The sequence below is a fragment of the Stigmatopora argus genome, chromosome 3 (assembly GCF_051989625.1).
Source record: "Stigmatopora argus isolate UIUO_Sarg chromosome 3, RoL_Sarg_1.0, whole genome shotgun sequence".
In the NCBI taxonomy this organism is placed as follows: domain Eukaryota; kingdom Metazoa; phylum Chordata; class Actinopteri; order Syngnathiformes; family Syngnathidae; genus Stigmatopora; species Stigmatopora argus.
Window position 1 is genome coordinate 16231104 of NC_135389.1, and position 24893 is coordinate 16255996.

The following is a 24893-nucleotide window of genomic DNA, read 5'->3' on the forward strand; positions in this document are numbered from 1 at the left end:
TATGAGATACACATAGTGAACAATGGTTTGTAATGTAAAGTCTCTGTGTACTGATCCTTAATTATTCCATGATAATAAGAATGTCTGCTTGCGAGACACAGCAAGACAATGTCCTCAAAGTCAAACATGACTTGCATAAAAAGTAGCCAGATAACTTAATCAGTCACTGCAGACATTTTAGAGACAATCATCTGTAATACAGCTGAGACCCGAATTTATAAGCAATTGAAAATATAACAGTAAACAGTATTTCAATAAAGCTTCAACATGGTTTATTGTGGTTGCTTTCAGTAATTTCCTTTTCCTTGTTTTATTTATTTTTTATTTAATTTTTAAATCCCTGCCCGCGTCCACTAAGGACAAAAACTGCCCTTTTACACGACATCGCCGATGAAAATCTGCCAAGGGGGAAATAAGGCAAGTACAGACAAAACATTGAATTGCTGAACCAATAAAACATTATGCATTATTCGCCAATTTAAGAGTCAGGGGATCTTGCATGTTTTTTTTCAACCCCCTGCCCCAAGGATCAGTGATGCAAATGAGCTTCAGATGACCCTGTCAACACTACTACGGGCCAAAGGCTTGCGTCTGCCGCAGCACAGCTGAAGTTCGTGAAATCATTTAGATTCAAGGACGCAGCCATCATCAAGCTGCCAAATTACTCTTGTCAAATTGTGTCGTTGATTGGTGCAATTAGAGAATGCGACGATGCACCAGTCCATTTCCTCCCACCCACATAATGCAATGTGTAAGAAGGCGCTGGAAGTCAGAGCTGTTGAATTGTTTTCAAATCTATATGAGGCGATCTGGCAGACTTCGTGTTGTAGTCGTTAGTAGGAGTGCAAATGTGTCAAAAATGACAACCAAATCTGTGCAGATGTCACAGGTCAATGCTATTAAATGAGAAATTTTGTTATACGTCCACACTACCTACTTAAAAGATGCGACTATTTTTATACAAGCTATTAAAAGCACCCTGCAATCTTTGATCGTCATTTGACAAATAATGTATTGCGACTGTCTACTTCCCTGTCCCCAAAACAAATCTCAGTTCACTCAGTGTAGTGTTACCCGCCGTTTTATTTTTACACACGAGAAGCGGAACAGCAGCATGCAGGTTAAACATCTTATTCCTGAGCGCACCCTTGGAGTTCTTCTTGTTATTCTTGTACCGCTATTATTATTATCAAGTCAATATCCTACTCAGGAATGAGGCCACGAGAGAAGAATTGTGTCTCTCGAATCAACTGGAGCAAGTCACGTTCAGTCGCAAATGGAACGGAAACAAGAGGAGGACGAGTAAGGAGAAAGCCAGCACCAAATCAGAATACATTAGAGTACATTAGAATACATTAGAAGGTTTAAAACATGAGAGTTGAGCAATTTATGTATCTGGACTGCAAAAAGCTTCCGTAATGCTGCGTGAGCCATCCCCCTCGCCTACTCACAGTCTGCACGTGGGACAGAAGGCACAAGTGTACATCGGTCAAAAACAATAACTCTAAATGACACATTTGCATATAGATAAAAAAACAAGTTAATTTTATACAATAATGAGTTGCTTAATTATACAGTTCATCTGGTTGTTGTCAGTATTGGATTTCAGCAGCTAGCGACAGAAAAAGGAACACCAGAACCCATGTTGGGAAAAAACATTACTCATATATACGTGCATTAGATGTAAAAATGATATCATCAAAGGGTAAAACTGACGCACATGAGCAGAATGTAACAAGATAGGCCTTAAGCTCCACAAATTGCAAAAGGATCTGACGAGATGGAATGCAAATACATTAAATAAACCTGTCAACACATTCCCTGAGATTTTGCCTGTTCAATTTAAATCACTGCCAAACATGATTCCATCAGGTGGAAAGTTTCTTTTGATCACATCGACCAGTGATTCCCAACCGCTGCATTGTGGAAATCAGAGTGGATTTATCTAAATTAACCAAATTGTGCCGATATTTAGATCTTAGTTACAAATAATGAATCTTTATTTGCTTCTTGCTTGCACTGGCTTCCATTGACACTGACAGAATTTGAATCTAATTGAACAAGGAGAGGCTGGAAGTAAATGATAGCTGCCAGTCCTTCCGTTCAAATAGATTGGACATCCATCTATGTCAATGGTAGCCAATGAGTTCATTGCCACATTTTGTTTTGGGATGGTAGTATATTGGTACCTTGTGATTAGGGAAAAAATGAGATTTGAGAATTTTAAAAATGAAAAAAAGGACTGACTTAATTGTCAATTGGGGTCTCAAACATTTTGAGATTTCCAATCAGTGCTGATTGGAGTTTGGTAGTAATTTCATTTTGGGCCATTTCCATGTCTTATACTACTTTGACTCTTACATGGGAATCCACAAATCATTTTTGCCCTTATCAGTCTTTTGAGGATTGTCTATTAAAATGTGGGATTTCTGTCTCTTCTTTTCATTAAAGTTCCAATTATGATTATTATACTTCCCTATCTTTCTTCTGATATGTTGTTATATAATCTTACTGCCGCCAATAGATCCAATTAACTGTCTGAGTATAATGAAAATAAAGCCAAAAACACACAGCAACCATCACTGTACTACCAAATATACACAACTTCCCACGCGCCAAGCGAAAGGCAAAGTAGTTTGTTTCCCATCCTGTCGTTACTATGGCAGTGACGACCATTACGTCGTGGCGGGATGCTAAGGGTGCTCACGTATTGATGGTATCGGCGCTCGTTGCTGTGACTCAGGCCCACGTCCTCAATACCGCCTAGGTCAAGACGGCTATTTGTTCTAAATCGTTTATTTTTGCCGCATCTGTGACCGCATGCACACGCACACACGCATCGTAATATGGGCAGTCAGCTGCACACACAACAAAATTTCTTTTGGTTTAATAATAAATCTTCACAATGATTCGGACCATATGAGAGGAGATCATTACAGCGATTGTGTGACTGATGACACGAAACCCTGGACTGACTCAGTGTATGCTGATATCCAAGGAAACAATGTGGCCAGAATTCCAACAAAGGAGAGGAAAAAATCTGTATATAAACAAAGGACAACAATATGGAAGCTTCATTTATTGAGTCTTCTTGTTGAAGTCACGATTCCCTTCAAGGGCTATCTTAGTTCCAGCGCTTATCTGAGTAATGCAGAAGTGAGTCAAATATACTAGATAACTCGGGACCGTGAACCCGGTTGTTCCTGATTTTCAATTCACCCAAATTACCCAAAACCAACACAATTACAGATAGCAAATGCCAACTCTGGATTCCAACCCTCAACCAAAGAACAAGTGTGTTGAGCACCAGGCAAACAATATAAATGTTAATTTCTGCAGAATTACTCCCAATAATCAGAAGCTCCCTTTGGATGAGCCAAGCAGCTGTTGTGTCTGTTTCTTTGCAATCCACTACTGCCCTGGCTTGCATATTGCAGCTTTAGGAGTCACATTTTCAGGACAGACAGAAAATATAAAGTACTAATACACGTGCAAGTCATCCGTATTACCTGGACGTGCCGCTTGCATCAGGCTCGGGATGCTCCGGGGCGGGGCAGCAGAACTGATGCAGCACCGTCTCATTTCTGCAAAGCAGAGAGGAAACAAAATGATTTGTTTGCTTGTTTGTTTTCCCAGCATCCTGCCAAACTTCTCTGGCCAAAAGATCCAGAAGAAGAGACTTTCATTAAACTCCTCGGGATTATTTGGCACTGATCCCTTTGTAAATACTCTATGTGGGTCAATTCCAGGCTGAGACTGCTTACAGTGCGTTGATAGCGGCATCCAGATGTTGAAAGCTACAATGATTTAGCGGTGTCCCTCAATCAGTATGACAGATGGTCACTTGCAGCTGCTACAACACACACCCCCACACAACTTACATGGGTTTTCATTCATTTTTCAGTTATGATATCTGCACTAGAGACACGTATCGATATATACCCTATATATGCATATTAAAAATATATATTTCCCCCGGGAAAAATAAAAAGAGGACCAGGGTGGCCTCTTGCCTAAAAATATTAAGAACCGAAATAAAGCTCCAATAGCAAAGAAGGAAAATGTTGAGTGTGTCATCCATTTAATCATATACACTAGATGCAAGTTTAAAAAAAGCCTCTGATATCTCAGAAATATGTTTGGTTAGCAGTTGGGGAGTCACCTCCCCTGCTGCGCAGTAGAATTCGAGAATTTTTCTAGCGGCTGCCTGGTGTTCTTTCTTTCACAAATATAAGCGTCGTCAAAAATATCATTAAAATGCAACGTTTTATGCAAAACAGTACTGTAGCAAAATATTCCCCTGGTCGGATGGGCCATCTGAGAACGGGTGGAAGAAGTACAAGGCAGTAAAACTAAAGAGCCATCGGTTTATGCACAGCCTCTAGGGTGGCAAAGTATTTAAGTATTTGTAGTGTGTTTCTTCCAACCATGGCTACCAGGAAGAATAAAATGACCATGAATACTTTTGCTGGGCGATTCTGCCTTTGGGATGTCATATGTCTCCAAGCATATGTAAGCTGTATAGATAAACATGGGATTTTCAGATGTTAAAATGGGATATATACATTCTTATTCAACTCCAATACAAAGACATTTCTTGTCCTGCACTCAGCATATTGGAAGTGATGCAGAGTCACAGTGACAGGCAGTCAGAGTCGACGCCAGGACTCGCAGTGACAGTCGCAGCTATAAAAAGATTCCTTTTCTCTACAACTTCCTCATCCAGGAGGAAACTACATGTCATCCATTTTCTAAATGAAGAAATTGTTCACAAGTTCTAGGGCGCGAAAAAAGATGATGACATATATTTTGTTTTCTTTTCAAACTTGATTGACCTGCAACCTCAGGTCGAGATTTCTTAATCCATTCATAGTTTAATTCATTCAATGGATGGCACTCCCAATAAAAAAAAATCGGACATCTACCGTTGTCAATGGAACTGAAACATGGCTTTAGCCTGCCAGGTCCTCTCAGTTTAAATGAATTGGACATCAATGGCCTCCATTAATAACATGCAATTTTACGCTGATTCAATAATTGATTGGACACGGGTTAATCCAACAGACGAACTCGTGTTAATTCACTTAGTTAGCACTCAGCATGTTTTTTCTTTATTATTAAATTGATATGCCTCTGGTGCAGTACCGCAAAGAGTCAGAGATTTTGGAAAATCTAATTTTCAGTGAAACAATAGTAAAACAAGAGAATAGACTACTTACTACTTTGTGTCCAATTATTAAGTTCATCCCATGATCGGACAGGAAGGCAGTGTTTGTGTTGATTCAATATCAATATATTCAACACAAATGAAGCATTTTTTCGATACAACAATTGAATTTCTTGGGATAAAAAATTAAAACGCCTTTTACACATACCGTATTTTCTCACATATTAGTCGCTTCCGCGTATATAAGCCGCACCTTTAAAATTGCGGAAATTTCCCGAATACGGGATGAATAAAGTTATCCAAAGTTATCCAATTTCACATGTTTTCTGATTCACAATTTTCACCTCCATAGTTGTGGTTTTAATAGGGAGTACAAATGTGTTACTTTAAAGGGAAAGTCTTACGAAAAGTCGTCAGACTGCTGTACATTTTTTAACCTATTACATGCCGTCGACGTCGACTGATGTCCAGGTCATTTAAACTGGGAGGATAGGCTGGGAATTCTCATTGTTTCAATGCCATTGGGGGCGCTAGATGTGCAATCAATTATAATTGGGAGAGGCTGGCATCTCGTGCCGTCAATAGCAGCTAACAATGGTAACTCTCACCCCACTGTGCTGCCCATTTCGATGATTTCCCATTGGAGAAATTGAGCTGTGTCCCTAACCAGATGAAACAAGAAGATGTCACAGTAATTTGAAAAGCAAACATTGATCTTTAGTGTGGAGATGGGAATATGCTGTAGGTTTTTCTCCACTTTATTGATGATTTAAGTGTGGTAAGGCAGCCTGGCTGACACGTACACACACTTTTCCATCCATCCATTTGTTCAAGGCCGTCGACATAATGGCCATTCGCATGCAAGGCAGTGTACAAATAGAGCAGGTGAATATTTTAAGAGTACACGCCTTCTGCTGTCGGCCCGTGTTCCCGTTCTGACTCACAAGGACTCGCTTTTTTGTACCACTTCAAGCACGTTATGTTTAGTCATCAGTCGATTGTCGGGAGCCTCGCATGCAACACGGGCTCGGGCTGATGCCAGTACATTTTCTACACCTTGCCAGACACCAAGGGATGTCCCTCACTCCCTTGGTGTGTATTTCTTGTCCGGGAAGGATAAAGCGAGTGTACAGCTTCCCCAAAATGTCGCCCAACCTTGCTTTTCTTTGCTCTCCTGGTCATTTCTCTGCCTTAGCCACTATGAGCGGGTCTGCTCCAAAGTCAGCCTCGAGCTCAATCCGCAAACCTTCTCCGAGGAGGCTTCCATCAAAGAGCGTTACTGAGCATGCATCTTTCTATTTCTCGCTCCCCCTCCTGAGAATGGCTGATTACCGTTCGCTCCACGGGCTAAGTGGGCCAGATAGGAAGGCTCAGCTGGAAAGAGCGAGAATGAAAGAGAGCGAGGGAGGGAGAGAACCCTTTCTCTGAACCTCCTTCTTCCCTGTAAAACTCTCCAGGGTGCATACACGTGCACCGGCAACACTGGCAACAATGCAAGATACACAAGCGCACAGCCAAAAAAAAAGACTACACACCAGCCCATGTGTCATTTAGATGAAGATACACAGATAAATGCGTGCACTGTAAGGTGTCTGGCCAGCAGGCCACTTCACAATAAACACTGTCCTGCATAATGAACTGCAAAAAAAGAGATGCTCAATTGTGTACAGGGTTAAGGTGATTGAGTTTTGTGATTTTTGTTTTGTTTTACTATGTTCATTTTGTTTTCACTTCGTTGATCTTTTTTTCCCCACTATTATCTGGTTGCCTTTATAGCCAGACATAACTAACCACATATCTGCATCATATGAGGGGTTACTTAAGGCAAATTTTAGGTACAAGACAGTAAATGATGGCGACACTGCAAGCCAGGTCAACAAGAGACATTTTAATTAATACCTCCTTGGCCAACCAGGAGAGTTGCCACGACCTGAGGTAATGGCGTGAATTTTTTTTCTGCAAATTTGGAAGTGCTCACTCACCACATACACAAAGAATGGGTCCATCAACGAAGTCCAGCACGTTGCTTTCACTCATGTGAAAAAAGGCCTTTACACCCATCTAGTATTTCACCCTACTCTATTGGGAGGTGGTTCTCCCAGAGAGACCAATCAGGCTCCATCTAGGATACACATTTCGTCTTAGGTGTCATTCGGACAGAATTGAGCCCATCAGCATTTGAGAGGAGAGATTTTGCAGGATTGTAAGTACCACCAATCAGGCTTTTTTTAATCTATCCCAATACTGCAATTCAGCCTGGGTTTGAGAGGTTTTATTGTCTCTCCGTTCATAGTAATTGCAACCTTCTGAAAGCTGAACTTGAATCCATAAAGCAGAAGGCCTGCTCCTATGACCATGGATCAAAATATCGCCCAGAAAGCCTTTGTAAAAAGGTCTATCTATGTTGTAATCTGCACTACACCCAGCATCAACAGAAGTTTGATTAAGCAGATGCTTTAGAGCAGTGGTGGGCAATTAATTCCACAAAGGATCCGCAGTGGGTGCAGGTTTTCGTTCCAACTCATAAGAGGAAACCTTTCCAGCCAATCTGGTATGTTAGATATACAATCAGTGGTTTGCTGTCAGGTGGTTCTTGTTTCAGCAGAAATCTAATTGGTTAAACTGTCTGTGTTGGATTGGTTGGAACAAAAACCTGCGCCCACAGTGGCCCTCAAGGACCGGATTGCCCAGGTCTGCTTTAGAGAGTGATCAAACTTTTTCACATAATGACTTCTGGTTGTTAAGAATCACAAACCTTTGCTTCGGGCACTCAACAGCATATTAAAGCATATTAGCTTTTCTTCTCAGAGGCATCATGACAGACCTAAACTACACTCCTATTTAGCTTTGGAATTGTTTCTGTGTTTTTGCATTTTTAGAAAAAAGAAAAAAAAACAATGAAACTTATTTAACACCCACAACTTTTCCCACTGTCCAGGTGACCTCGCCATCTCCCTGCCAACGTGGCCATTTCAATTGCTCAATCTAACATTTGCCAAGAATTGCTCAAATCTGGACGCTGTGGCACAAATGCACCGTCAGTTACGATTTTGACACCTATGATCTGAAAGCTAAGGAAAGGGGGTTCACTCACATGTGCCCACCAATGCACAGCCGAGCAGAGTCTGCTAAATTGGAGAGTGGAGTGGCCAACAAATTTAAAGAGACGGCCTTGGCCACACCTGCCTACCCCCTGGGGGCTCCCTTGGTAGAGGTGGTCTATGTAGTAGCAAGGGAAGCTGGTGGTGTGGTGGAGGTGTGCTTGTTCACGTGGTACATGTGTGTCTCATCTAATAGCGAAACATCAGAGACCCATTGGTTTCCCCATGAGACGTGAACAAGCCGCACATTCATTAACAGCAGAAGCAGCAATGTGGACGCACCGCTTCACATCACACGCCAGGCTGCCCCCACACATCTCCACCCCCACCCCTAACTGCACGTCACACACATACACACAAATTCACGCATGCATTATACAGTCACTCACGTACGTAAGCATGCGTCACACACATGCCTACAGTAAACACAAACCGATGCATCACACACACACAAATGACACACACACACATGCATTTCCCAAACACACTATATACATTAATGAAATAATGACACATGCATAGGACACTTACAAACACACACATGCATTTCACAAACACACACATGCATTTCACAAACACACAATATACATTAATGAACTCATACACATATACATTCATGAATGTTACATATCATACACACGCGTCTTATACATACACATGAAGCAAATGTGCCAGCCCACAGCTTTGTTACATAATGATGATCTAGTTTCTTTCTCTTTTTTTTTTAATAATCCACGACTCTCTTTCTTTCCGTTTGGGGAACTGTCAACCTGCATCTAAAGATAATAATTGTAGTCACAATAATAAAACCTTTTGGTGCAATATTTTTTTTTTATGAGTGGAAATCGGGATATGTTCATTTCTGGATTGTTTGGTACTCACTCCGATGTTTTGCTGAGGGCCAGTGACCGACACAGTGTATTTGGAGTCCTCGGAACCAAGGAGAGACAGCCGCTGCAATTCCCCCCGTTTTCCGGCTCGCTCTCCACCGGTGAATCCATGGTGGGCTCTGCCGGGACCAGCTGCATGTCCCCCGGGTCCAGGGGCTCCGGGGTAGAGGGCTGGACTGCCGCGGACCCCTCGACTGGTTGTGCCGGTGCGGTCGCTGGCTCCGGCGCGGGGCTGGCCGTCGAGCTCTTGGTCTGGGGATCCTGAGCGAGGTGCAGATGATGGAGGTAGCCCGCGTCGGCTTGAAGCTGATGATGGAGGTGATGATGATGGAGGAGGTGGTGCGGGTACGCGGCGTAGGGATGCTGATGTTGCTGCACGCGGACATCTCGCAGGTGCCTGTTCTCCCCGATGAGCTCATCCACCCGCCGGTCCAGCTCCTCGATGCGGGAGCGCTGCGTCTGGATCAGACTCTGCTGGTTCTGCACGATGGTGGTGAGCTCCCGCAGGTACAAGATTGCCTGCACCGGGTTTTCCAGCAGGCTGGAGCTCATTCTACATGCGATTATCGGACAATGGCCAGAAAGAGAGAGGCGAAAGGGACGCAGAGCAGGGGGAGAATGGATCAGGACGAGCGTGTTGATTTTTCTTCTTCTTGGAAGAATCCGGCGACTGTGCTTGCCTCCACTCGGGCTCCCTCGCTCCTGTCTCCCTCACTCACTGCGCCGAGAGGTGCTGAAGAGAGGAACTAGATCCAGCTGTGACGGGAGAGAGGAGGGACAGGAACGAGGAGGATGAGGAGATGGAGGAGGAGGAGGAGCGGGGGAAGAAGAAGCACTGATGCGCCATTACGCGCTGAGACCATCAAACTTCTGGGCAAATGCGCACCCTACAGGCTGTGTGACATCAAAGCACCACATCAAGACAGCATATAATGATCACAAAAGGTTTTTTCACGGGCTCCTGATAGGCCAACAAATGTACATTCCGTACTTTTGTCTTGAGTACAAATACAGAATCAATAAATAGCCTTAACTGAAATAAGCCGAGGTAGGTGGTAATAGTACATTTCAGTTTAACCCTTTGAAAATTGATGCACAACATCGGTCAAAAGTCATCAGGCACAGTTTCTATTTTTATTTTGAGAATTCAGTTTTCAATGTATTCTCTAATTAACTTGTTTCAACCATAATATACTCTTATTTTTTTCCTTTCTAAATTTTTTATTGTAAACTGATTTTCATTCGCTGTTTTTCCAATGTGCCCTGCAATTGGCTGACAACATATCCAGGGTGTCCATACAGCCCACAGTTGGCTGGGATATACTCCAGCACCCCCTGCGACCCTTGTGAGGATTAATGGTATGAAAAAATGAATCATGTAAAAAGAATATTTGCAGTTTCCCCCTTTTTGTTTTTGTTTTACGATTGGCTTTTAACCATTTTCTAGGTTATTGTACGCCTAAACCGATACATTAATGCGCATAATTAATGATATTTGTGTACTTTTTATTAAGAAAGTTGCCTTTCACGCGTAACCTAGAGTACGTGTTTCTAATTTTTTTTTAATACATGTAGTCTAAATATTTGTCGAGGGTACGTGAACGCGACAGAACGAACCGTGACGTCACATGACACATTGACACGGAAGTACGCCGCTTGTTTTGCTAGTGTCGTTAGCCTAGCCTTTTTCCACACATAAATGTCATGAAAGTGTAAATAAGTGCACTACATAAATGGTCAGGTAGGAATTTTATCAATTAAGTCCTGTGATTTTTGGTTCCTTTAAATGTGACTTTTACGGTGTTGATTTTAATGTATTTGTTACGATAGGCGTTAAGTGCTTAGTCTTCGATTGTAACTCATTCTTCTCGGAAATATACCTATTCTCAATTCAAAGTGCCCTTTTATTATCAGTTTATTTTTTTTACGATCCAAATGAAGGGTTGGCATATCCAAATGTGTGACATGGGATCATGTGTTGCTGCTTCCCCAGTCATGTGAGAGTCAGAAGCGGTGCAAATGCTCATGAAATGTGCTGAATTTTTAAAAGAATGTAAATTTCCATGCAAGATTGTCAAACTTGCTATTATTTTTTTGACAAACTGGACTTTTCAAACGTAACAGGATTGGAGGTCTTGTGTATGTTATTGACAATTCTGTCGAACCAATCCACAATAGTGAAATTAAAAATCCCTGCATTGATCAAGTAAAATAATTGTAATAAAGGCCATGTTTTCCATTTTGATGCAGAATGACCCAGAAGCTTTGCCTGGAGGGTCAGGTGTACTCAGTGCCTCTCATTCAGCCGGACCTGAGGAGAGAAGAGGCTGTTCTTCAGATAGCTGATGCTTTGTTCTTTTTGGAAACCATCTCCACGGATATTTTCAGGAGGTGACCTTCACCCAAATTTACCTTAAATTAAAGTATCACAATTTGCTTAACAAATGAATATTATTTTTGCATTTATTTTTGTCTTGTGTATTGCTTTTAGAGTGTCCGAGAGTGTGGAGAAAAACCGCTGCCACCTGCAAAGTGTCACCGACAGGATTCGACTGGTTCAGGCTCGTGTTGACAGGATCAAAGGCAGTAAAAAAGCCACCAAGGTATTCAAACCCTCAAAATAAAGAGTTTTTACCCACCTATACACGTCTGAATTGTTTTCCTCTCTCTAACAAATTGGCCTGATCCATAAGTATCCACAGAATTATTGTATACCACTGCAAATTGTAGCATATTTATATACTGAGTACCTCTTGTGTGTTTTCAGGTTTTCTCCAGTGCCAAATATCCAGCCCCAGACCGACTCCAGGATTATTTGTCCATCTTCAACGGAGCCGTTGACCCCTCGACACAAGCCCGTCAGCAAAAAAGGATACATAATAAGCTTCGGCCCTTTGATGAGAAAACATTACAGGTGAGCTTGGACAGATCACTGCATCTCATATCACTGCATATTAATCCGAATTCGTCAATAAGCAATTCTTGTCTTAAAGTTTCAGCACGTACAAACGTTCAATTAATGTATCAAGCCACCATTCAACAACCACGTTGACTCCTATAATTGGGCATTATAGGGATAGCAAAAGATTTTTTTTGCCTTTGACCCAGCTGGAGAGAGGGACTCTTCGGCATAACATAACCACCCGTCAAAACAATCTTATTTCAGCAAGGTGCTAAAAATAAGATTATTGTACTACCAACATAATTTGGGATTGGATAACTTTATTCATCCTGTATTCGGGAAATTTCGTCAATTTCATCAATCTGTGTTAAGGCATCTGGGAACTGCTTTGCAACTTCAGCCAAACTGCACAGTTTCCTTAAAAAAAACTGTATTTCCATTGGCATACCGGCAGAGGTTGACAGGTATGCATTGGTACCACTGCTTTGCAATAAGATTTTTCCAAGTGTCTTGTCTTGAGAGAAATGAAATCACTTCACTGCAATTGGTACACAAATACATTATTTACTTTCCCACACAGAAACAACTCATTCTGCCAGGACTTACAGGACCCCCCGCCCGCTCCCCTTTGTTTTTGCAGAGATCCGTAGGGTTCAGTGGCCAAACTTTGACGCAAATAGCAACAAAACTGTGATGGAAGTCACATTTTATAGCTTGTCACCTGACCTGCTTTTGTTTTTCTTGCTGACAGGAGAAGCTAGTCTACTTCCCCGTGTGTATAAGCAAAAAGAAGAAGTCGGAGGATGAGACGGAAGAAGGGCTGGGCAGCCTGCCCCGCAACATCTCCTCTGTCAGCTCGTTATTGCTCTTCAACACCACTGAAAACCTGTGAGTGCACACACAATCAACAGAAGAATAAAGATTACCTAAAATATTACAACATAAAGAAAATCCACATCAGAAGTTGAACGTTTGTTTTAAAAAATATTTTTGCCACTATCATAGGTCTAAGTCAAGGGTGTCAGACTCGGGTTGGTTCGCGGGCCGCTTTAACGTCAACTTGATTTCACGTGGGCCGGACCATTTTAGATATAATATTTAGATAGTTTTTTTTGTATAAATTGATTAAAAGAACTAGATTAAAAGCCCTGAATATTCAGTTTTATATAGATCTAAAACAATGTTTATTTTAGCTTTTTTTTATATTTTTAGATTTTACAAAATTATTTTTGAACTAAAAACACAGAAGAAATTGATTAAAAAATTACAATTATTGATTTAAAAGGGGGAAAATCAGGAAATTTAATATACATCTATACTCTTCATTTTAATTTGATCCTAAAACAGAAAGTCGGCACTCATGATTTACCTTCCCGGGCCACACAAAATGATGCGGCGGGCCAGATTTGGCCCCCGGGACGCCACTTTGACACACGCGGTCTAAGGAATATTACATTTGCATATTTAAACACGCTGTGAAACCATTTTTCACATAAAGGTCATTTATTTTAAACTTTTTTTATTACTTTAAATCCCCTTTCCTCCATTGTGCAAAGCTACAAGAAATACGTGTTTCTTGATCCTCTTGCGGGAGCCGTGACCAAAACGCACATGACCATCGAGATGGAAAAAGAGGATAAGCCTTTTGACGCGCCGTTGTCCATCACAAAGAGAGAGCAGCTCGAGAGACTGGTCAGTTACAAAATGCCACTTGGAGCAAAAGTCTTTTAAAAAACGTTGGCTCTTTTGGTTCAGTTATAATGTCAAAGTCTGTGTTGAAGATCATCAGGCACCAATCTTTCGACAGACTGCAGAGAACTACTTCTATGTGCCAGACTTGGGTCAGGTGCCCGAGATCGACGTGCCGTCGTACCTGCCTGACCTGCCGGGCATCGCCGACGACTTGTCCTACAGCGCCGACCTAGGGCCGGGGTTTGCCCCGTCCGTACCGACGCACAGCATTCCCGAGCTTCCGGCCTTCTCGGAGGAGAGCGGCGGTATTTAAGCATACTTGCACGCTGAAACTCAGTTTCATTTAGCAAAAAAATATTTTGTTGCAACATCAATCATGAGTGCACCCCACAAAATAAGCTGTTTTTTGTTGCAGGAGGCGAGATCCATCCTATCAATCTTCCTCCTCCCCCACCTCCTCCTCCGCCGCCTCCACCACCACCACCTCCTCCTGCACTTGGTCCTCCTGCAGGACCGCCTCCTCCTCCACCTCCTCCGCCGCCTCCCGCGGAAGTCACGACAGACAATGTCAACGCTCCTAGCTCAGGTTTGCTGATCATGAAAGATTAAACATCGGTTCTGTTTCCAAATTGATTCTCTTTTTTTTGGTCGTTCAAATTGGATCCATGTGCACTGCTTACACTAACAACATAGCTTTAAAAATGAACTTACCTCATTTACAAAAGCAGTCAATGTTTCCAGCTTAGCAATTTCATTGTTATATTTAATCACATTTCTAAATTTTCAAGACTCTAACTCATTGACAGTGATAGAGCGACAAGAATTTTACATGCATTTGGCATATGACTTATATAATTGAAACTAAGGACGCACATCGATAACCTAAGAGCTTTGTGATTTTTTAGCTTAACTCACTTCTATTGACGGCAATATATGTCCAACACGTGAACTTGATCTCAAAGATAGAGACATGGAACGGAACATAAGTCAATAATGGCTTGAAATCAGAAATTGTATTTTGCCAAAATACCTTTAGGTTTTATTTCCTAATCATGTAGCATGGGCTTGAATTAAACATTTAATGAAAAAAAAACCTCCCCCTCCTTCTCCAACCCCATAGCCCCAGTGAGTGGTGCGCCCTGTGAGGTGGTCCAGCCTTCAGACGGTCGCGCCAGCCTCCTAGAGTCCATCCGCAATGCCGGGGGCATCGGCAAAGCCAAGTTGCGCAACGTCAAGGAACGCAAGATGGAGAAAAAGAAACAGAAGGAGCAGGAACAAGGTACCAACTGAAATCGAATGCAATTTTATTATCACCAATGAGCCAAATGTTTAGTTGTCGTCGTCTCTGAACAGTTGTGGCAGCGTCCAGCGGCGGCGACTTCATGTCCGATCTCTTCAACAAGCTAGCCATGCGCAGGAAAGGTACGCTCAAGAACGCACATGTCGTGGTCAGGGGTAAACGACGCTTCCTGTTTTTGTAGGTATTTCTGGCAAAGGTCCGACCGGATCGGATTCAACCGAGCCCCTTGCCGGCACCGGAGGAGCCTTCGCAAGAATGTCCGACGTCATCCCGCCACTTCCCACCCCGCAGACGACGACAGACGATGCAGACTGGGAAGTCTGAAGGGCTGATAATTTCAATTTAAAGCACTGAAAATTGGGCTCGGAAAGTTTCCAGTAAATGTTTTAAAGTGGGAAGTTAACTACAAGGTTTTGGGAGAGTATCATTCAAGCATAAAAATCAAGTTTAGATTTATAATGAGCAGAAATACATGCAAAAATAATACAAAAAGATGACATTTTACTACCGATTTGTAAGAACCTCAGAGCTGTTCATTTTTAAAGTTTTTTATTGACAATTCAATGTGTTCTATGAACAACAAAAACAGGAATAGCAGCGATAATAAACAAACTTCAATTGAATCCGTCAGCATCATCAAATTTGCATTTTGCAAGAAAAAGTTTATTACCTTGTACAATCTCCAGAACCTTTGCATGAAAACTTTCCAAATAAATTCTAAGAAATTTGCAACTCTGCTGATATATATAGCATTTGATAGGTCTTTATAACTAGATACTACTACCAAACAAAGTATTATGTAGTATTTGAATGTAAAATGGTGTCAGTGATGTAAAAAGTTCATGAATTTCACCATGAGATAAAACGCACACATTTTTCTTGCATGTATTCTCTTCAATAAACCAATGTTTGCATTACGTAACAATTCATGTAGTAAATATTTAATATGGCAAATGAAAGCCATGCAGCTGCTTGAATAATTCAGCTGGACACGCAGCATTTAGAAACAATGTTGCACTCTGAGTGGATGCCAAAAATCTACACACACCATTCAAAAACTAGCTTGTGGTATCAGAAAATGAGCCCAAGAAAAATCTTTGAAAAATGTTTTCCTCTTCTAACGCGACATATAACCTGTACAACCCAATTGGAAAACACGTTAAAGCTTTTAGGGGGATGAAATTAAAAATACAGAGGCAGACATAACAGGATTGATTAAGTGTGTAACCATTGATGATCACAGACAATGTTTTCATTAAATTGACGGTGATGGACGTCCAACCCATTTTGACTGGAAGGACACAGCAACGAACCAATGCACTGCCGTCGATGGCGGTCAATTATAGTCACGGGCAAAAAATTGAAAATTGAAGGAGGTGCAGAAACACTTTAAAAATTACAGCACCTGAGATCCATTAGCAGTTAATGCTAGTTTTTGCTTCTCCACAAAGAACTGAAAAAGAACAGCAGTGGATAATGGCAGTGAGTTGTAATCAAATCACATCTCCCCATTCATCAAAGATAATATTGTATAAAAGCATGGTAAACATCTAAATGCAAATTTGGGGTCACAGCATAAAGGAAAACCAACCATTGCATCCATCCTAGCTACTCACCTTTCGCAATGCGGCGAACGCTGGACCGAAGCTTTGGTGCGTACAGGTGCGACTCCGGATCCATGCGGGAAGTTTGCCAAGGGTGGCGGCGCGGGAGTATCGTCGGTCGCACAGAATGATGGAGGAGTAGTCGCCACGGTGACGGATAGCTCTGCCTTTTGAGATGAGGGAAGATAAAGCACTTGCAGGTGATGACATTTCATTTCAAAACAAACAGCATACCTATTGATTGATTAACGGCCCTCATGCAGAGGTTTTCTATTAGTGCTTGACCAGGGCTCTTCCCTCCACTGTGAGTCTAAAACGCAAAAGAATTTTAAAGCAGACGTGAATTTTAGGAGCAAAAAAAAATTCCAAGGACAGATTGTTTGCACTTTTGGCAGCTACTCCAAAGAAGCCACTATTTGTATTCGAGCTACTGTCATGAAAATTGATACATTTTCCAATATGCCGTTAGGACATGAATACATTAATAATTGAAAAATGCATCCAAAAGCCAATCAATGTGTCTCACCAAGTGTTTGTCCAGATACGACATCTTTTCCTGCAGTTCTGGGGATTTGATGTTGGGATAAGGCATTCCGACCATCACCACACACCTGGTTTTATAAGTACACAACACCACATGCAGTTGTTAGTGGGAAAAGTTTTCATCATTGGGGATATTCTTTTACCCGAAGAAGCCACATTTTTAAAAAGAGTTGAGATTGATATATAGAGTCCACCTAAAGGCATATACCTGCCCAGGTCATCAGAGAAATTGATGCCCTCGCTCATCTTTCCACCGACGACGGAGAACAGCAACGCTCCCGTCAGGGTGCCGCCATCTTGCTGACTGCACCTCTGTTCAGATACAAACATATTGTAGTCTTATCTCACTCTAACCCCCCCAAAAAACACCCCAATATTTTTGTAACAAGCCTTTTAGTCATGATAAAAGCACTGTATAATAGTGTATCATTTAAAAAATATACTCAAATACAATAAAAGTTTTTTTAAATCATTTTTCTTAGAGTTAGGTTTCTTTTCCAATCTTTTTTTGTTCTCGTACCACCCAAAAAATATTGGCGTGTCAGCTCACAGTTTAACCCTAGAATGGTAACCCTCTATTTCAGAGGTTACCTTTCACGCTTCTGAAATAGAGGGTTACCATGGTTACCGGGGAAAAAATGGGTACCCTTCATTACACCGTCTTCCTTAGGACCCATTTTTTCCCCCGGTAACCATGGTAACCCTCTATTTCAGAAGCGTGAAAGGTAACCCCTGAAATAGAGGGTTACCATTCTAGGGTTTAAAAAAAAAAAAAAACATTCTACATAGAAACCAAACATGACTGCAACAAAATAGGAAGTAACCGTTCTTCACCTGGATACAACGGGAGAACTCGCCCAGAACCTGCTCCACCTGGTTGGCCTTTTTGGGCTCCTGGAAGATCTAAAAATAAAAATAAATAAAAAACAATTTGGCTTTAAAATGGAAATTTTCTAAACAGCCTCAAGCAGACTGACATTATTATAACATACAACCATTATTTTGAACTTGGAGGCAGTGGGCATGGAACAGCCTTCTTATCTATTTTCAGGTTATATATAGTATGTGTATCAAAAGAAGTGGTGTAGACTACCTTCTTCTTATTGGCTAGACGTGCCAAAATGCCAGCAGACTCCCAATGGGCCACGACGCGCCTGGAGTACTCGTACGAGGGGAAGAAGCACACTATGCCGCCTGGCACCACATTGCAGATGTTGGAGAGAATTCGTCCCGTCTCGTCCATCTTTAAGTACATGCAACGTGACAACTTTACTTTCACATGTACATCCAGGCATCCAATTCTCCAATTACTTCCAACAGCCGCCTTCAGCAATTATTTGGCATTTATGACTATGGCTGCCCCTCTAATACAAACATTTGACTCGTTTCACGTGAATGAATGTATTTGAATTTATGTTTGTGTGTATTACCATGTGAGGAGAGTCTCTATTTTGGTATGTGAATTCCAGTTCCTGACCGGATGGACCGTTGCAAAGGACAATAGGGAGGATGTTCTCTGGTGGAATGACATGGCCTGTAGAGACAAAAGAATGATACATGAAATAAAACTAAACTAAACTATATATATATATATATATATATATATATATATATATATATATATGTATATATATATATATATATATATATATATATATATATATATATATATATATATATATATATATATGTATATATATACATACATGTGTATATATATATATACATACATGTATATACATGTGTATATATATATATATATATATATATACATATATATTGCACACACCCACATGGAATTGTATTTACTACCATTTTAAATCAATTTAGGGACACTAATTAAAATACAGTCACATTTCTCTTAATCCCTTAAAAGGAAAGATTGATCTTTTTTCATATTTTTTTTATACACAAAGTATAATAGAATAATCCCCCTTATCACAATAGACTAGAATGATCAAAACGATGCCTTTCATCGGTCACCTCACAAACACCGAGTGAGTATTGAGTGACGCCGGCCTCAAGGCCATTAAAACGTATTGATTTGTAGCTTGTGAGGACACGGGCGAATTCCTCCGCACACTAATTCACGATTCCTGTCCTTTGCACTAAAAACGCAAATATCGACAAATCTATCAGGGCTATTTAGGAGAACGGCTGTGATGCCAAATGTGATGCCACTTACCGCAGGAAAACTCAGCAATGCGCTCCTCTTGCACGCCTGCGGAAAACAGCAGCTCCTGTTTGAAGTCTGATATCTGCACAGAATAGCTAAACTCATTGATTGTTGCCAGTCCCCCCCAGTTCAAATGGATCGGACGTCTATCGGCATCAATGGCAGCCAGATCTCCGTCCGGATTGCATTGAATATACCAATGCCACAATTTGTGGACTAACGGACAACTCATGGATTAGCAAGTTCATCGACAACTATTTTGATAGTCTATTAGTAGTTTGGTAGTCTTTTACAAACATTGTTGACCTTAAAATAGATGAAGTGCTCTTTTTTGAGCCTATTAATAACAAATATTCCCCTATATAGTTTTCATATTTTAATTTATATTTGCTTTTCATATTTAAAGGGGATCAAAACAGTGATTCTCTTCATTTTAATTTATCAATTCTTTATATTTATAATTTACAAATCAAAAGGGGGAAAACTACAAATATGCTTTTTTGAATTTATACTGCTAATTTAAAACTTTAATTTTTTTAATACATTTATCTTATTCGCTTTCACCCCTCGTTTTTAAAGGGTAAACATGTAAATATTCTCTGGGATGTCTTCCATATCTTATGGAGAATGACAGAAATGTTATTTTAGCGAGAAACATCAACACACGATTTCCGGGCCACATAAAATGATGCAACCGTATGTGGCCCGCGGACCACGGGTTTGACCTAGCTATAAACTCACAGGCTGCATGGTTCCTCCGGCAATGATAACAGCCCTGCTCTCCTTCAACACTTGAGCGAAATGGACGGCCGGGTTCAACAGAAGGAACTTGACACTGCTCTCTGACAGATTTCCTAAATAGTCCCATGAATCATTTTAACATTGGAATCTTAACTGAATTGTTTCATAATGCTACATGCTTAAAAGTGGACCTTGTCTGTGTATGACCACCCTGCCATCTGTATTGCTGGTAGTAAGAGCCATGAAGAAACCTTCAATTTGCATCATGGGAGAAGCAGCGAGCGTGTTTTCAGCTTCGGAGGACCCCTGTTGGTTGAGTGGGGGGGCTGCACACAAGAGGCACTTGTGATTTAGCATGCACCCATTCATTATTTATAGCACTTGTCAGTGGGAGAATTGTAGAGTTTATGACGCACGTCTGAGGTCTGACCTGGTGCTGTGCTCTGCTTGGCTTGCAAGTGCTGGAGATAGCGGTTCAAACCCTCCGTGCGCCGGTTTTCCTTGCTGGTGTTAATGGGAGTGTGCAGAGTCACGCCTGAACCCACATATTTCTCCACAAAACCACCCAGCTGCGGAAAACAAAGCGGGCACATACGTGTGAGGTTTTCCCAGTTGCACCACATTACACGGCGTTTAAATGAACTGGGAGTGTCAATTCCTCGCTGCCTTACTTTTCTGCTGATCATACTCTTCTCAAAGTATCTGTGTAGCTGGAAAAAACAAAGGAGGGCACATTTTAGGTTGTATTGGGGCAAGGATTAGTATAGCAGAATCATTTATCAATCATCCATCATCTGATGTCACCAAATTTTGGATACATAGTTTGCCTTGTGAGCCCAAAAAATATTGGATTTAAAATATTTTACATTGCTCACACTGAGGTTAGATTATCTAACACTGCTTTTTTTGTGAATTCTAAGTTTGTACACCAGGTTGATGGGTTTTTTTTCAATGGAAAGTAAGCGGAATTGTTCAGAATACATTAACATAAGTAAACCGAATTAATTATTGCTCGGCCTGTGTGTAGAAAGAAACAGTAACCCCATGGAAAATCTATCCCTAAATAGAAACATTTTGCATTGGACACTTTTTCATGGGGAAAAAAAGGAAAACTATCCCATTATTCTAAGATTATCAAAAGAAATATAGATAGATAAGACAAATGCAAACTACTACCTTAAACAAGTTGATGTTGTCAATCTGAGCTTGGAAGAGAAAGTTGTTGATGGTGTGCATCTCTGTTGCTAAAAAGAATTTTAAAAAAGGAAAATTCTGTCATTTTAAATTTCACCCACAATATTCCATGTGTGAGTGTAGTCTATCTAACCTGGTTGTGTGACCTGGCTCTGTGGATTTTGGCCCACCTTGCCTGAGGGGCCAACATTTACATCATCAAGTTTGAGTTATGGTCGTCAAAGCCAAAAATGGCTATACTCACCTCCTAGAACTCGCACGAGACCCTCAATCACAAAGAGAACTTGTTTTATGTACATCACATTCTTTGCTTTCAGTCGGGTCCTGAGGAAACAGGATGTAAGGGAGACTTATTGGGTAGTTCTCATCAATTCAAAAGACGTACCGATGTCTTAAAAAACATGTCGGTGACACACCAGCGTAAAAGTTACTCACCTGAAGCGTTCAGCATACTGGCTTAGTTGCGAGTGGGCCCGGCAAAGCTGCAAACCACAATATTAATGAATCTCATGTTAGGAAGATTACAACAACAACAAAATATTACAACTTGTATTTAGTCTGTTTACCTGCGCACCACTGAGTTCAGCACTGTGTATGCAGGACAGCGTTTCGCTAAGGTTGTGCGCTTCGTCTATGATCAACACCTGTTTAGACCAGGGCAATTCTACTGTTACCAATCCAACATTTCAGACAGGAAAATCAGAGCCAAAATGACCAAAACACAGCTCAAAATACAGCTTGATTTATTCTACTATACCATGGATTTTTGAGGATTTTTTTACATTATTTTCTTACAGCAAGGCAAAATTTGAAAAGAGCCCAAGTGAATAAATGGACATTCCTTGAAATGTTGTTGCCTACCTGGTCCTTGAGCTTAATCCCTGCCGCTCGCCTTGTGGCTTCATGCAGCACCATCTGATAAGGCAACACAACCAACTGCAAAAAGAAAAGCAATGCCAGCATTTCAGCTTTTGCACAAATAAAACAATCTGCAAGACGGGAGGATAAAGGGAAGGTACAAACTTGCACTTGCGGGACAGCGATCCGTGTAGCATAGTAAGGACAGGAATGGCTTTCCTGGCCCAGCTTTAAAAGTTGCTCGATGTCGAGGATACTGCCCAGGAGTTGGTCACTCATCTGCTGCAGTGCCGAAGCCTTGTTGTAGGGACAGACGCTCTTCGCCGGGCCTCGCTTTCTCTTTGCGCCTTCTTCGTGATGCGGCTTCTCTACAAACAACATCTCATACTTGAAATGGGAAGCTGTCTTTTAAAATGTGACGTCCCTATCACATTTGAACAATCACCGCCAGGCCTGCGAGCCAAAATGGTGGCCTTTCATTGCCCTCAATGGAAGCCAATGATTTAGCACTTAAATAAACATTAAAACAATTTTGCTCACCTTGTTTTTTTTTCTGCATTTCTATGCAGCGCTCATTGATGCGCTGAAGGCTGCCCAGGCGTCGGACCTCCTCATTGACACAAAGATTCTGCAAAGTTCTTTCACGTTATTCCATATACACACATATTTATAAATGTAAACATCTACACATATCCGTATAAATGCCGATATTTCAGGCTTCAATTTTGTCTATGGTTAGATATGTCGGTATTGTCTCATTGTAGCCAATGAGTTCATAATTGTGCGCATGTGCATAATTCACCTGACGCGATCCCAGTGTGACCACACTGATATCCTTGTTGAACGGACTTTTCTGAACCTCGTGGACAAATTGAGCAAGCTGTGAATGTGTGCGACTGCAGTAGTAAATCTGTAAAAAAACACACACCAACAACATCAAACAATATTCATGCCTGTCAACCTCTGCCGATAACTGCCCTTATAAATGATTATGATTCCCCTTAGAAACCCCAAAAAAACCTTACAAACACCGTACGACTCGTACGGTGTTTGTAGGGTTTTTTGGGGGTTTGTAAGGGGAATCATAATCATTTATAAGGGCAGTTATCGGCAGAGGTTGACAGGTATGAATATTCATAGAAGAGTGCAGTAAATTGTTTTGACGAGCATCACGTGACCTTCGTGACATGCTCTTCGACGAGGTCGTCTTCTTCTTCCTCTTCAGCTAAGCGGAATCTGAGAAACAATCTGCTGTTATTGTGCGATCGCGTCACAGAAGAAGTCCATCGGCCCACACCTGCTCTTTGGCTTTGACTCGTCATCGCTTTCATACTCGGCAATAATGATATCCTCGTCGTCTTGATTTGCCGTCCCATCAGTTTGATCTTCTTTACAGAGCTGGAGCAACTTAAATGCTTCCTCCTCTTCCTCGCAGTTCTGCAGACACACAAAGGGGGGAAAACATTTAATTTAAAATGCTATTCAACAGGTGCTTCATTCTTTATACTAAAAATAATGTTGCTTACCTTTCTTTTCATTGCATATTTAAGTTGAACGTTGTTTCGAATCAGCTCCAAGCGCTCTTCTCGCTTCTTTCGTTTATTCTCATCCTCCTAAACCCAGACCGTGATAAAATTTCAAGACAGTTAGCATATGTGTGGAAGAACATCAGCCAGATATGTTCAGGCTGGTCCAGACTCACTTTTAATTTGGACACCAAATCTCGTTCAGCCTTTTTTTGCACAAAACTAGTGATCCAGTCAGGTTCTGCAGATAAATTCTGGCCGGAAGCCTCCAGATTGGGTGAAGAACACGACACCTCGTCTTTTTGTAGCAGGGCTGCTGCCTCTTCTTTTCTTTTAGTCTCAAAGTCTGTTAACCAGGTCAGTGCTCCACATATCATACTCAGCGATTTACCCTGGATCATAAGGAATATATATATAATATATATAAATGTGGAGCTGTCATGCATGTGTCATACACAGATAGGTATATATATATAGTATATGCACATTTACACTAGCTTACCGTCCCAGTGGGGCTCTCAAAGATACCAATTTTGCCTTGGTCCAGTACATTGTACAATGATCGCATGAAATCTTCCTGGATGGTGTAAGGTTGGTAAGGAAATGGAAATTCAGATCTGCCATTTTCCATTATGATAAACCTGAGGAGCCTAAAGGGAGAAAATTAAGTCCAAATGCCAAGGATATGTCACATTTTGATTGTGCATATCTTCATCAAATGTTGTGAATTTATGAACACCATAGGCTGCTAAACCAGTCAGGGCAGGGTAATCGTTACAAGGCAGGGTTAAGATAGTATAAGAAAATAGTTCATTGTGGTGATTAGTAGAGTTAGAGTTTCAATTTAGGCTGAGGAATTCAGATCATGAGTTTATTTTAAAATCGCCAATAAGAAACGCATTATTACAGAATAAAACAGCGTCACTGAGTATTACTTACAGTCACTTTTGCAATCCAGTTAAATCAAATGGTGATAGTCTAACTAGTCCCGATTGTCATAGTCGCAAATGATCCATATTTATGCTAGATAGTATGTATATACATATACGTATAGATGGAAAGACTTGGACAGATTTGAGTAGGTTTAGCTTCCGCGCCAATAGGGGGCAAAGGGTGCCAAAACTGACCAATGGTGAACGAGCTAGGATAGTGTGTGTTCGTTATAACAATCTATGCGGCACTGGCAAGCGGGAACATTT

The 24893-nt window shown here is 41.2% G+C and overlaps 3 protein-coding genes across 5 annotated transcripts in view; 1 reads left to right on the forward strand and 2 right to left on the reverse strand.

The window, feature by feature from the left end:
• iqsec3b (IQ motif and Sec7 domain ArfGEF 3b) overlaps positions 1-9947 on the reverse strand; it is a 36820-nt gene extending 26873 nt beyond the window's left edge. For both annotated transcript variants that reach the window (XM_077597275.1, XM_077597274.1), the window contains exons 1-2: positions 9151-9947; positions 3510-3584 (exon numbers count right to left, since the gene is read on the reverse strand). In XM_077597275.1, the coding sequence (XP_077453401.1) occupies positions 3510-3584; positions 9151-9710 (635 nt within the window). In that variant the 5' untranslated portion in view covers positions 9711-9947. The remainder of the gene's footprint in view (positions 1-3509; positions 3585-9150) is intronic.
• Positions 9948-10375: 428 nt separating this feature from the next.
• On the forward strand, positions 10376-15977 carry wash1 (WAS protein family homolog 1). Of its 2 annotated transcripts, none has more exons than XM_077597277.1 (11): positions 10376-10899; positions 11409-11549; positions 11650-11761; positions 11926-12072; positions 12812-12948; positions 13617-13752; positions 13868-14057; positions 14168-14338; positions 14873-15031; positions 15106-15174; positions 15234-15977. In XM_077597277.1, the coding sequence occupies exons 1-11, from the start codon at positions 10892-10894 to the stop codon at positions 15374-15376; spliced, it is 1413 nt and encodes a 470-aa protein (XP_077453403.1). In that variant the 5' UTR covers positions 10376-10891; the 3' UTR covers positions 15377-15977. The 2 variants fall into 2 exon arrangements, with proteins under 2 accessions (XP_077453403.1, XP_077453404.1); XM_077597278.1 differs by having other exon boundaries at positions 10757-10805.
• ddx11 (DEAD/H (Asp-Glu-Ala-Asp/His) box helicase 11) lies at positions 15585-24893 on the reverse strand. Its single transcript, XM_077597276.1, has 28 exons — positions 24634-24893; positions 24197-24344; positions 23871-24086; positions 23695-23781; positions 23466-23605; positions 23347-23404; positions 22971-23078; positions 22709-22796; positions 22334-22536; positions 22172-22246; positions 21877-21954; positions 21746-21792; positions 21555-21634; positions 21444-21485; positions 21293-21360; positions 20788-20826; positions 20547-20685; positions 20308-20442; positions 20117-20229; positions 19385-19457; positions 18630-18733; positions 18293-18442; positions 18034-18102; positions 17408-17511; positions 17183-17267; positions 16891-16966; positions 16669-16823; positions 15585-16505 (listed from the first exon to the last, which is right to left on the reverse strand). The coding sequence occupies exons 2-28, from the start codon at positions 24323-24325 to the stop codon at positions 16449-16451; spliced, it is 2718 nt and encodes a 905-aa protein (XP_077453402.1). The 5' UTR covers positions 24326-24344; positions 24634-24893; the 3' UTR covers positions 15585-16448.